Here is an 11,866-nt window from a genome sequence, read left to right on the forward strand (position 1 = left end):
TGTATTTAAAAAAAATCAATCAATCAAAATAAAGAAAAAGTTCTGGTAGCTCACTGTCCAGACTGTCCTGTAATATTAAAACTGAAAGTTTTAGTTAATTAAAAGGAAATGTCCTTTTTAAACTATTATTATTATTATTATTATTATTATTATTATTATTATTATTATTATTATTGACACGTTACACAGTGAAAAAACACTTTCATTTTTTAGCATTTATTTGCTTATCTGTAACTTAATTATGTTGATGTAGTATGAATGGTCATAGGAGAAGACTGTATCAGTGGTAAAGGTGTGAAACCTATGAAAATACTGGGCACAGTGCAAAATTTATGCCCTTCACATTTTCCAGAGCAATCCAGTGTGACGTTTGACACCCTTGCTGTAGCCTTTTAATACTTGCTAATTACTTGAATATCTCAAAATATCATTTTAAGCTACTTGATACAGGTTAAGCCTGTCGTTCCCCTGTTGGTCTGCATGTTCCGTGGATGTCCTCTGGGGGGCGCTGAGGTTCAGGTAGAGCGAGCAGGCGCTGTTGTGTAACGTAATGCTGTCGAGTCATGGTAGCGGTTGTTTAACTTGTGAACACATTACAAGGACAACCGCTTTGTAAGTATGGCTACACACAGCTGGTGGTAGTAATGACAGACACATAGCTGTGAGTTATTGTGCTCTGGGTGTCATTACTGAAGGTCGTTTGAACTACAGTTAGAGACGATAAGCAAGCTAATAACAGCTCGGAGGACTCGCTCGTCTCCCTGGAGTAGCCTCGGTTACTAACAAGTGGACTGTGTACAGTGTTTGGACTTCACAGCTGCCTGCCTGGGAAAGGTAATGTTAAAAACTAACAACAACAGCCGGTTTTATCTCTAGACTCTCTGAAATGTAGTCTGATAGTTATAAGTTTCCTTTTCTTGTAGCCACATTAGCTTCTTGTGCCACTGAGCTGGTGCGCTAACCTTTCACACTTTGTTTTCTCGTGTGTTTGCGCAGTTCTCTGCCTACAATATTTAGCGCAGTAACAGGTACCGCGGTGATTTTTTTTACTACTATCGCATAAATCAGTGCCTAATGTAAAAGAGCCAAAGCAGTTCCCCTTTCTAGGTATACTATAAAACACCTCGTACAGGCGGGATGTCTTTGTTAGGATTTGCTGCTAGGATTTTAAAATGATTTCTCTCTCCTAGCTGCAGCCATGGTGTTTGTGCAGAGCTACTGTGAAGCAAATTCCTTCATCTCCATAACCTGGGTGGATGAAGGCATCGCCCCCTGCTTCTACTTCACACTGGTCCCCACCATCCTGCTCTCCCTCTCCTTCCTCCTTGGCACCATCCACTGCATATGCTACCAAAAGTATGGCACGCAAATGGAGCGCAAGTTCATTCCTCGCTCCTGCCTCTATGGTTTTCAGCAGGTCCTCCACGTCTTTCTGATCATCCAGTTTCTGGGTGGAATGATTTGGAGAGCCACGAATGCAGATGAACTTCCAGGGTATGTGGTGCTGTACGGCTGCTTTTCCATCCTGGGATGGGCCTGGGCTATGGCTCTACTCAGGGTGGAGAGGCGCAGGGTCCTGGTGTCGGATCGGACAAGAGGACACAGTGCCGTCCTGCTGCTGTTCTGGGCTGTAGCTTTCTGTGCTGAGAACCTGGCTTTTGTCTCCTGGTACAGTCCTCAGTGGTGGTGGGGCCTGGAGAACAAACCACAACAGGTGAACACTCACATAAGATATTTTTTTAACCATTGTGTTCCAGGAACCTAACAGAGAAGTGAAGACTATTTTCAAAATATGTGTGCTTACACTTGTGTTTACCTTGCATTATGCAGTTTATCCCCATTCCTACCCATTTAGTTGATCTTAGATTGTAGGTAGAGTTCATTCCTGTATACAGCATTTTAACTGTTTAAACTTCAGTGTGTGTTTAAACCTTTATGAGCCAAAGGTTAAAGATAAGTCTGCCTTCGGAGCCACTCCACAGAGCAGTGTAATCTGACTCATGTATCAAGGTTCCGCCCAGTAAACAAAGCAAAACAAATTGGCAGTAAGCACGCTACAACCTTTTTTGCTAAGTCACTGCTTGTCTGACTTTCAGTTCCTAAACCCTGCACTCTTAACCAATCAAATCAGAAGACAGGATCTTGCTCCTCCCACATGGGGAGGAGTTGAGTTGAGTGAAAGTTTTTTGACTACATAACTGCAAGCATGACTTGTAGTTTTTCTCCTTTGCAAAGTTTTTTAATGTAGTTGTTGATTTTTCCTAAACTTAAAGTGCTTTTACTTGTACTTGCTTTGCAAAATGTTATTGTATTGCATCCTTCATCCCATAAAGTCAACATTATGAAAGTGCTATTTTAATAGTAAATTATGTTGTAATAGTAAACTACCTAGATATATGGTAACTGTTCAATAAAACACTTAACAGTCTTCAGCATATTCACATTACTGTGTTATTAGCATTGTGTTACCACTGTGTTAAACGCTGTTTTGTATCCATGCTGATGTGTGTGTAAACATCTATGAAAACTTCAGGTGCAGTTGTTCCTGTGGATGATGCGCTACATTAGCACTGGGCTGCTCTTCTTCATCGGTCTCAAAGCTCCAGGGTTGCCAAGGAGACCTTACATGCTTCTGATAAATGAAGATGAGCGTGACACAGAAAACGGTAGACAGGTAGTGACAGGGCACTTCCACTGTATATTAAAACACACGAGCAGCTTTGCTTATATACTCTATTAACGCTGTTTTAATGGTTTCATATCTTTCTCTGGGTCAGAGCCTGTTGGGAAGATCAGAGGAGAACCAGTCCACCTGGAAGGGATTTTGGAAGAAGGTCCGTCTGCTTGTTCCCTACATGTGGCCACAAGGCAACAAGTTTCTCCAGCTGCTGGTCCTCTTCTGTTTGGGGCTGCTGGGAGTGGAGAGGGCTATTAACGTCTTTGTACCCATTTACTACAAGAATATTGGTGAGTGATGTGCCTTCGTCATCATGCACCATAGACTCAAATGTTCAGTCACTCACACTGATGGCACTGCAGTGACATTGTTGCAGTCAGATTAAAATCTCATAATACTTTTTATTTATTCATTGATTTTTTTTTTCACCACAGCTTGAAAGCCTCATTTTGTCTCATTCTCCTTGATGTCTGTGTCCTTTTTTCAGTGAATGAACTGACTGATGGCAGCAGCTGGCACACTGTAGCCGTTACAGTGTGTATTTATGTCCTGCTTAAGTTCATGCAGGGTGGAGGAGCAGGTAGGACTTACTTCACGGATGCCCAGTGAACATTGTAGTACCACAGAGAGCTGCACAATGAGCATCAGCCTCACATGCCACACTAGCATTAAGGCTGCTTCATTATTCTGACCACCAACCTCTCTTCTTTTCAGGTTCCTCTGGATTTGTCAGTAACATGCGCTCTTTCTTCTGGATCCGCGTGCAGCAGTACACCAATCGACTGGTTCAAGTCAATCTGTTTGGCCACCTGCACTCCCTCTCTCTGCGCTGGCATCTGAGCCGCAAAACTGGTGAAGTACTGAGAAGTATTGATCGTGGCACAGCTTCCATTAATAGCTTGCTCAGGTAAGATGGCATCAAACAGGATCACAATAATTATTAACAATTAGTAATAACTCAAATAATGATTCTGTTAGGCAATGTTTTTATCCTTAAATGCTTCTCTCATGTTAGAATCTGAAGAAAAATTAAACTCAGGTATTGGTGTTTTTCCACAGCTACATAGTGTTCAGCATCTTTCCAACCATTGCTGATATTATCATCGCCATCATCTACTTCAGCGCTCTTTTCAATGCCTGGTTTGGCCTTATTGTCTTCATCTGCATGACCCTGTATCTCAGTAAGTTATGCATGTTGAACCTCAACTAGCTTCACTTTGACCCAGTTTAATAATGAAAAATAAACTTCAAGTGTGAAAAACATTTCTGTACTTCAGCATTGGCTAAGATAGATTTCAGATCCTCTTTGACTGTGTAGTAATTCCTTATTCAAATGTTTGCCAGCCTTGACGATCATCATCACTGAATGGAGAACCAAGTACAGACGAGAAATGAATCAGATGGATAACACTGCCAAGTCCAGGGCTGTGGACTCCTTGTTAAACTTTGAGACGGTAAATTAAATAAGTTTGTGGTTCATAAAGAAGTTTACTTTTCTTTTTATTATTCTTTCATCTTAAAATGCACTTTAAAATACAATTCATTTTTTCTGGTTCCATAGGTAAAATACTACAATGCAGAAAACTATGAGGTCGGCCGGTTTGAGGGTGCAATCTTAAAATATCAGGTAAGTGCATTTATCAACCGGTTTTGGCACTCCACGGCTTGCCACGCCTTCCCCTGCTGTTTTTTTTCCTAAGCTGGTCTTTGTTTACTTTAACAGGAGTCAGAATAAACCTGCTCTCCTACAGTCTTTCTAGTTATTGCTACCTTTGAGATAGCTTTTAGCATTAAGATGCTGCGTGGAAGCAAATTTATGTCAGGTTTGATTTCAAAACAAAGACAAAATGAAATAACTGGATGTTGGAATTCAGTGTTTTTTTGTGTGATTTTGCTGCTTTGATTTTCCTGGGACAATATTTAGACAATCCATAATATTCTGCTGCTGAGGACTACCTCTAAATTCTTGGACATCGTTGGGTGTTATGTCACTAAATCATGGCTCCAAAATAAGCAAAATCACTTGCTAAGAGACATTTAACCAACTATTATTGGGTTTGCATGTAGATATTTGTTCCTGTATTTCACCAAAACTAAAACTGAGACATTGATCACAGAGGTAGAGAAAAATGTTTAATTTAGTGGTCTCAGGAATGGAGTCATATATTTAATTGTTGCTTCCTTCTCCTGTTGTAGGAATCAGAGTATAAAACCCAGGCATCTCTGGCCTTACTCAATCAAACACAGAACGCCATCATTGGAGCAGGACTGCTGGCTGGTTCCTTGCTCTGTGCATACTTTGTCACAGAGGGAACGTTTCTGGTATTGACTTTGTAATAATGGTTTGCATTATGCCTCTCCACATTTCCAAAACTATGCAATTATGTTATTATTGTTGTTATTATATTATTATAAGTGTCATAAAAGCAACTCTAACCTCAGGTTGGAGATTATGTTCTCTTCGGTACCTACATCATCCAGCTGTACACCCCACTCAACTGGTTTGGGACATACTACAGGTAAAAGAAATATAGAGATTATGTATTGCTTTTACCAAAACTCTGTTTGACTCCTGTTCCTTTTGCCAACTGTTGGTTTCTCTCTTCTTTCCCTGCAGAATGATCCAGACTTCCTTTATTGACATGGAAAACATGTTCCAACTTTTCGAAGAAGATCAAGAGGTATGTTTATAGATGGGTAAATATTTGCAGCGGTGATATCAGTGGGGGGTTTTTATGTGTTTTGAGTTTTTTGTGGTCTTTATATGTTGCCTGATGCAGGTGAAGGATGAAGTAAATGCAGGAAGCCTTCTCTTTAAACTGGGGAAAGTGGAGTTTGAAAACGTTTACTTCAGCTACACAAACGGGTTGGTTTATTTTTGCATTGATTTCTTTTCTTAAAACTTCAGTCTCAGTGTGTTCTTGCGTGGCTCTTATAAATTTCTTTACTGCTTTACAGCAAGGAGATTCTCAGGGATGTGTCCTTCACAGTTCTTCCAGGACAGACAGTTGCACTGGTGAGTCTGAGGCGAGATGTTTCCTGCTTTCCAGCATTACATTGAGCAGTTAAGGTGTTACTAACATTACAGATTATTAACATACCTTCAGGTTGGGCCGTCGGGATCTGGGAAAAGCACAATCATTCGACTGCTTTTCCGTTTCTATGATGTTCAGGGAGGCTGCATTCGCATTGATGGCCAGGATATATCAAAGGTAAGAGGTTTGGCACCAGAGCTACTGTGTGAGAAATATTTGAAACTTCCAGTCATCCAGTCGACAGCTGTATATGAAATCTACATTATAATGAAGTCATTAATCCAGTGAAACACAAATCAGCCAATTCTCTTATTGCAGAAGTCATAAAGTCTTTGTTATTACTATAATTGCACAGACTAGACTTCTTATTACTTTATCTTCATCATCTTTCCTCAGGTGAAACAGACATCTCTGCGAGCTCATATCGGCGTGGTTCCCCAGGATACCGTGCTGTTCAACGACACCATCCGGGATAACATTCGCTACGGTCGCACCACTGCTAGTGACCAGGAGGTGGAGGAGGCTGCACTCGCTGCTGATATCCATGACAAAATCATGACCTTCCCTGATGGTAACGTGCACATTAATCCCTCAGTTTATTCAGCATTGTGACTTCAAAGATTTGTTTCATACTTTTAATAAAATCGTGGGTGTTTAAATTGAATCTAAGTTTATATCTTTTAAATGTATATTTCTGAAGTTAGCCATATTTTTAAAATGTTCTAAAGTGTAGTTAGTGATGATCACTATGTAACTGCAGTCTCTTCTATATTGCAAGAAGGTTTTTCAGCCTCTTCCCGTGTTTCTGTTGGGCAGGTTATGATACCCAGGTGGGGGAAAGAGGACTGAAGCTGAGTGGAGGAGAGAAGCAGAGGGTGGCTATCGCCAGAACTATCCTCAAAGCACCACAAATCATCCTGCTGGATGAGGTATGTGACTGAACTGTCATCTCAAGTGTAAACTCATTGCTGTTAGTTGCAGTTTTCTAATATTATCTCTCTGTAGGCCACATCTGCCCTGGACACACAGACAGAACGCAACATCCAGGCCTCTCTGGCCAAAGTCTGTGCCAATCGCACTACAGTGGTTGTAGCTCACAGGTAAATAAATTCATGTACTGTCAGGTTTTTTTAAGTGAATTTATCCATCTTCATTTATTTCACCGATGACTTGTGGGTCCGTTATTGCTCTGTAATAGGTTGTCCACCATCATCGCAGCAGACCAGATCCTGGTTGTCAATGAAGGGCGGATTGCTGAGCGTGGACGGTAAGTGTGCCTGATTGTTTTGAATGAAACTCCTGCCATAACACATACAGTTGTGAAAACTAAAGCATTCATAGGAATCTGTGAAAAGTTTACAGAGGGTCATCATGAGCATTAATCTCATGATAATTTGGGGCTAGCCATCAACAAGCTTCTGGCATTATTCTGGCTTGATTTTTGCTCACTGTCTTCTTGGCAGAATTGGTCGATATCATTGAAACTGTTTAGTTTTGTTACAACTTTTAAGCATAGTCAGGGCTCTAGAGTGCGACCAATTTTTCAATTGTGCAACTAAATAAAATCCTGTCACACCGGTGCGACCAGCTGTTCCAGTAAAAAAAAAAAAAAAAAAAAGTCCCGGCAACTCTGAAAGTCTCCGTGTTGACAACTGACAGACATCATGCCCCTATCGTGTGTCCCAATCAGAGATAGTCAGGAGCGGGACCTCTATGATTGACCGTGGTCCTGTAGTTGTCCCGTAGTCCTTTGTGTGTACGTTTGAAAGTGCAGGTGGAAGAGGGAGGTGAGTAGCTTGAATAAAGCGATATCAATTCATTAAATCCTGAATTTTTTAATATAAAAACTTTTATAAGACTTTTAAATATAAATGTATTTTGCCAGAAACGCCAGAATCTCAGGTTAAAGCTCTCAAAACTATTTTAACAACCACCAACAGTAAATGAGAGCAGCTAAACAGATTCCACACAAAGACATAAACACAGAGCGGACCCGACGCATCAGAATCAGATTTCTCTTTCTCGGCTTTCTCACCCGACGGCACGTACACGGACACGCCGTTGGGGCTGACCGCTGACAGCTCACTGATTCTGATGCGTTGGCGGGTCTGCGCTTTGTGTTTACGTCTTTTTTGTGCTAGATTCTGAGCTGTGGGTTTTGTCTCTCTCCAACCAAAATTCACTGAATCAGCATGTTTTCAGCATTATTCATTCACTTATTGCCCACCAGTCGACCATTGTTTGCAGCGTTTTGTTTTTTTTTTACTTAAATGTCCTCGGCCAAGAAAGCCTAATTTCTGCTGTTCAATACTGAAGAAATGTAAATTTTTTAAAATTTGGCTAATTAAGGTTATCTGCCAGGAAAATCTCCTTCATGTTTTTCTGTGTTTTACTCTCAGTTACTTTGACACAAATGCATCTGCTGTGATGCTCACACCTCTGATGAAGTCTCACATATGATCAGAGTTATAATATTTCTGACTGTCTGAGGCAAAATTGACTCGAATTGAATCGGGACCTTGTGAATCGGGACCTCGGGTCGCAAATGCGACCAAATTTTTCAATGGTGCGACTAAATAAAAACCTTGGTCGCACCAGTGGGCGCACCTAACTTTTGTGCTGGTGCGCCTGGTGCAACCGTGGCAAAAAGTTAGTCTAGAGCCCTGATAGTCTATAAATTTTCAGTTGGGCTGAGGTCAGAACTTTGGAAAGGCCATTTCAAAAGCTTAATGTTTGCTTGCTTTATCCATTAAAAAAAACACCGATGTGTGCTTGGGATCATTGTTCTGCTGGAACATCAAATTGTGTCCTGTCTGTTCATTTAACGCAAAGTTGAATTTGGAGGTAGTCCATAAATTTGCTGCTGAGTGGGTTAGAGGAAATTCAAATTAAATTCAAACGTGCACCCAATTGTTGTGATTTAAAGTCACTAAAAATGTATGCCGTCCATCATTCTACCCTGGAAAAAGAAAAGTTTTCCATGACCATGTAATTCATGCCCAAGGTACTGAGGTCATGTGGCTGCAAAACAAGCCCAAGTCATCACTGCTATAGTGCTGACAGTTGTTATGAGGTCTTTTGCCAATATTGTTTTTTGCAAAATGTGGTGCTGTGCATTATGGCCAAATATCTCCACTTTGTTTTCATCTGTCGATTGCGATTTTCTTTTTTTTCTTTTTTTTTCTTTTTGTAATCACAATGTCATGAATTTTTAACATGAACTTTTAACATAAACATTTAACATGCTAACGGATGCCTGTAGAGTCTGAGATGCAGCTCTTTTTGTGGTTTCTCTAAGCATTGCACAGTCTTACGTTAGAGTGAATATACTGCGACGTCCACTCCTTGCATGAATGGGCAGCTGTTTTGAAGGTTTTCCACTGTAGAATTATGGTTTTCAAGTTGTTTGGAAATATCCCTATAAACACTGCTTGGCAGCAGCAGCTGCTTCTTTAAGATGATTGCTGATGTCCTTCCTCCGTGGCCTTGTGTTAGCACTCACCTGAATGCTACAGACCAGCAAACCAATAAACAAATAAATATCAATCTTTTCTCCATCCTAGACATGAGGAATTGCTACAAAAAGGAGGTTTGTATGCAGACATGTGGTTGAAGCAACAACAGGCTCAGGACTCAGATTCATCATCAGACACTGAAACCAAAGATCGCCAGTCTGAGAAACTACAGCCACCATCAACCTCCTCAGGACACCACGGGCACTGAATGTATTTGCTTTAAGAAAAATCTTTTTGTATTCTTTGTTATGGTTGTAAAAAGGCAATGTGTGATTTTAAATGTTTTGAACACTCAGCAAGGTGAAAGTGTTATTTATTGCTAGATTTTCTAAAGTGAATGTGCAATGACAGGTCAGGCTAAGGTGCCTAATGAAACTGAAGAGGTATTCACACCTTTTAGACTTTATCCAATAGTTGTGATTCCAGCTACGGTTTTGATGCCAGGAGTTAACAAAAGATCTAAAACTAAAAAGAATTGGCACAGGAGAAGAGACAGATGATACTATGTGCTCACAAACTAAACATAATGGGGACCTGCTGTGCTTTTTCTCTCATAGATGTACTGTTACATGTGCAGATGCTCATTTAAAGACCGCCAAAGATCCAAAAAGATCAGTTTATTTATAATTATTCCTGTGAGCCAGATGTTCAGGTTGCAGACTGCTTAAATTCACAATTTGAGACTTTTTTTTTCTTGTTGTGACTCTCTATGATGTCGAAGAGAGGGGAAATCCCTAATTATCTCAGTCACACAACTCTCACAGTAAGCACTGAAACCCCACCCACCTGCTCCACCTGCTGGGCAGAGGAAAGTTAGACTAAAGAGTTGGACTATTGGAGCTATTAGAGTCTTAGAATACAAATATGGAGGTGCAAGAAAAGCATAATGGGTCCCCTTTGAATAAAATGTGGTGGTGGTGGTGGGGGGGTTCCCGTCTTTCCTCCACCTCTCTACCAAGTTTCATGAAAAACCAGCTTATTCGTTTTTATTGTTAATGAGAAAGAAGCTATGGGGGTTGTATATTTCTGCTTCTGCTGTGGAGCAATAATATGACCTGAGACACATGAAAAGTGAAATCAGTCTTGACACTGTATCTTGGTGTGCTCAGACTGTTAATTCTGAATCCTGCTGAATACTATATGCTTAAGAATAGAATGGTGTTAATGTCATCAGGGATTTTGTTTTGTTATTTAAAGTTTTGTTAGCTGAATTTTGAGCTGTATGTATTTGTACATTCTTGGAGCAGGAGAGAGGAGCTGGTAGTGCATAAATATATATCTCCATGTTTATGGTAGTAAAATAATGGGCATTCATCATCATTTTCTGTGTGACACTGACAAAAATATATATTTTTTTCATTTTCTTTGATAATAGCATTGTTGTGTCAGGGTTTGTTGATTGTTTTTCATCATTCAGTTATCTTTAGACATACTGATTCATGCCTGAAGTTGTACAGTCCAGCCTTCCATTGGCAGAAAGACCACAGACATTTCTCACGGCAGAGGTTTCCACTCGGTATGTGGATGTAATGGGGCCAAGTTATCGATCTGCGCTTGTGCTCAGTTAGCAAGTCAAAATATCTGCATGAAAAAGAATGTCTAGAAATTAAACGTCCATAGATCTAAGTACAGCCATACAATTTTAAATAAGTTATTTGCTGTCTTATATCTACCTCACGAAAGGTGTTGTTCATAGTTACAGGTTTTGGAAATACTGTTTTATCATGTAATCATGAGCAATAAATGGCATTATTTCCATCCTTTTTCTGTCTTTACATTAAAACAACATCCTGTCCAGTTTAGACTTTGAAGAAATGTTAATGTGACGGTATCTCACATCACTGATGCATTTAACAAACTATTATTTTACTTAGTCCATGGATGCAAAACTGCATCATAATGAGTTTACAATCTGAATTGTTATATCTATGATAAGTCGTGTAATACCACGTTAATTTATTGGTAATAGGGATGGTCTGGTGTTAATTAATTCTGTGCATGTTTCACTTATGGGATATTAAAGTGCCGAAACCTGAAGCCATCCAGCAGTAAAACTTTAGACCTGTTGTGTAATAGCAGCAAACTGTGTCTGTAAATTGGACTAAAATACTGTTTGTTTCGAGAAGATTTGCTGAGACAGGAGATGATCATTTCACAACTCGGACCTGGATACACTGAATTTATTTATAATAGTAAGACACCATACTGGAAACTGTGTCTGTGGTGGACATTGGTGAGTTTAGACCCTTTTCAGAGGTGCTCAAGCATCCCTAAATTTCATCTTAGCACCCCTAAAAATAACTTTACTAATAGCCGGAACAATAACGTATTTTTGTATTATTTTTCATTTTCCTCTAATGCTACATATTCAGGGAAACTATCTATTGGAGATGATGTTGTGCCAACAACTCTTTTATATGTAATTTCTTTGCTTATATTTGTAAAATGAATTATTATTATTATTAAGGGTTATATATAAAATAAAGAAATGACCTGCTTTGCAAGTATCTCCATGACTAAAGTTTGCACCTACATTATAATCAATCCAGTCTTTTATGGCTACTTAAAATACCTTGATAAACCTGTGATGTTGCATATGTTGCTATTTCAGCTGCCTTCGTGGCCAGATCTCTTCAAAA

The 11,866-nt window shown here is 39.8% G+C and overlaps 1 protein-coding gene across 1 annotated transcript; it reads left to right on the forward strand.

Annotated features, from left to right (window-relative positions):
* Positions 1-498: 498 nt before the first annotated feature.
* Positions 499-10,985, forward strand: LOC146547799 (ATP-binding cassette sub-family B member 6-like). The gene is made up of 20 exons (XM_085264886.1): positions 499-834; positions 1,191-1,714; positions 2,534-2,674; positions 2,778-2,967; positions 3,165-3,257; positions 3,392-3,584; positions 3,737-3,858; positions 4,022-4,131; positions 4,239-4,304; positions 4,874-4,999; positions 5,120-5,196; positions 5,295-5,358; positions 5,458-5,543; positions 5,636-5,693; positions 5,785-5,889; positions 6,109-6,283; positions 6,529-6,641; positions 6,718-6,812; positions 6,911-6,979; positions 9,276-10,985. Exons 2-20 carry the CDS (start codon positions 1,199-1,201, stop codon positions 9,433-9,435), a joined length of 2,559 nt encoding a protein of 852 aa, XP_085121012.1. The 5' UTR covers positions 499-834; positions 1,191-1,198; the 3' UTR covers positions 9,436-10,985.
* The last annotated feature ends 881 nt before the right edge of the window (positions 10,986-11,866 follow it).

This window comes from Mchenga conophoros, linkage group LG23 (genome assembly GCF_057382185.1).
Source record: "Mchenga conophoros isolate Kocher_MC1m ecotype Shallow Benthic linkage group LG23, M_conophoros_male_GT1.1, whole genome shotgun sequence".
In the NCBI taxonomy this organism is placed as follows: domain Eukaryota; kingdom Metazoa; phylum Chordata; class Actinopteri; order Cichliformes; family Cichlidae; genus Mchenga; species Mchenga conophoros.

Bases quoted from the DNA above. Each gene is read 5' to 3' on its own strand.
- LOC146547799 (XM_085264886.1), top strand. From the start codon at position 1,199: ATGGTGTTTGTGCAGAGCTACTGTGAAGCAAATTCCTTCATCTCCATA. The intron at 5,359-5,457 runs GTATGTTTATAG...TGCCTGATGCAG, and splicing joins TTTTCGAAGAAGATCAAGAG to GTGAAGGATGAAGTAAATGC. The intron at 6,813-6,910 runs GTAAATAAATTC...GCTCTGTAATAG, and splicing joins ACAGTGGTTGTAGCTCACAG to GTTGTCCACCATCATCGCAG.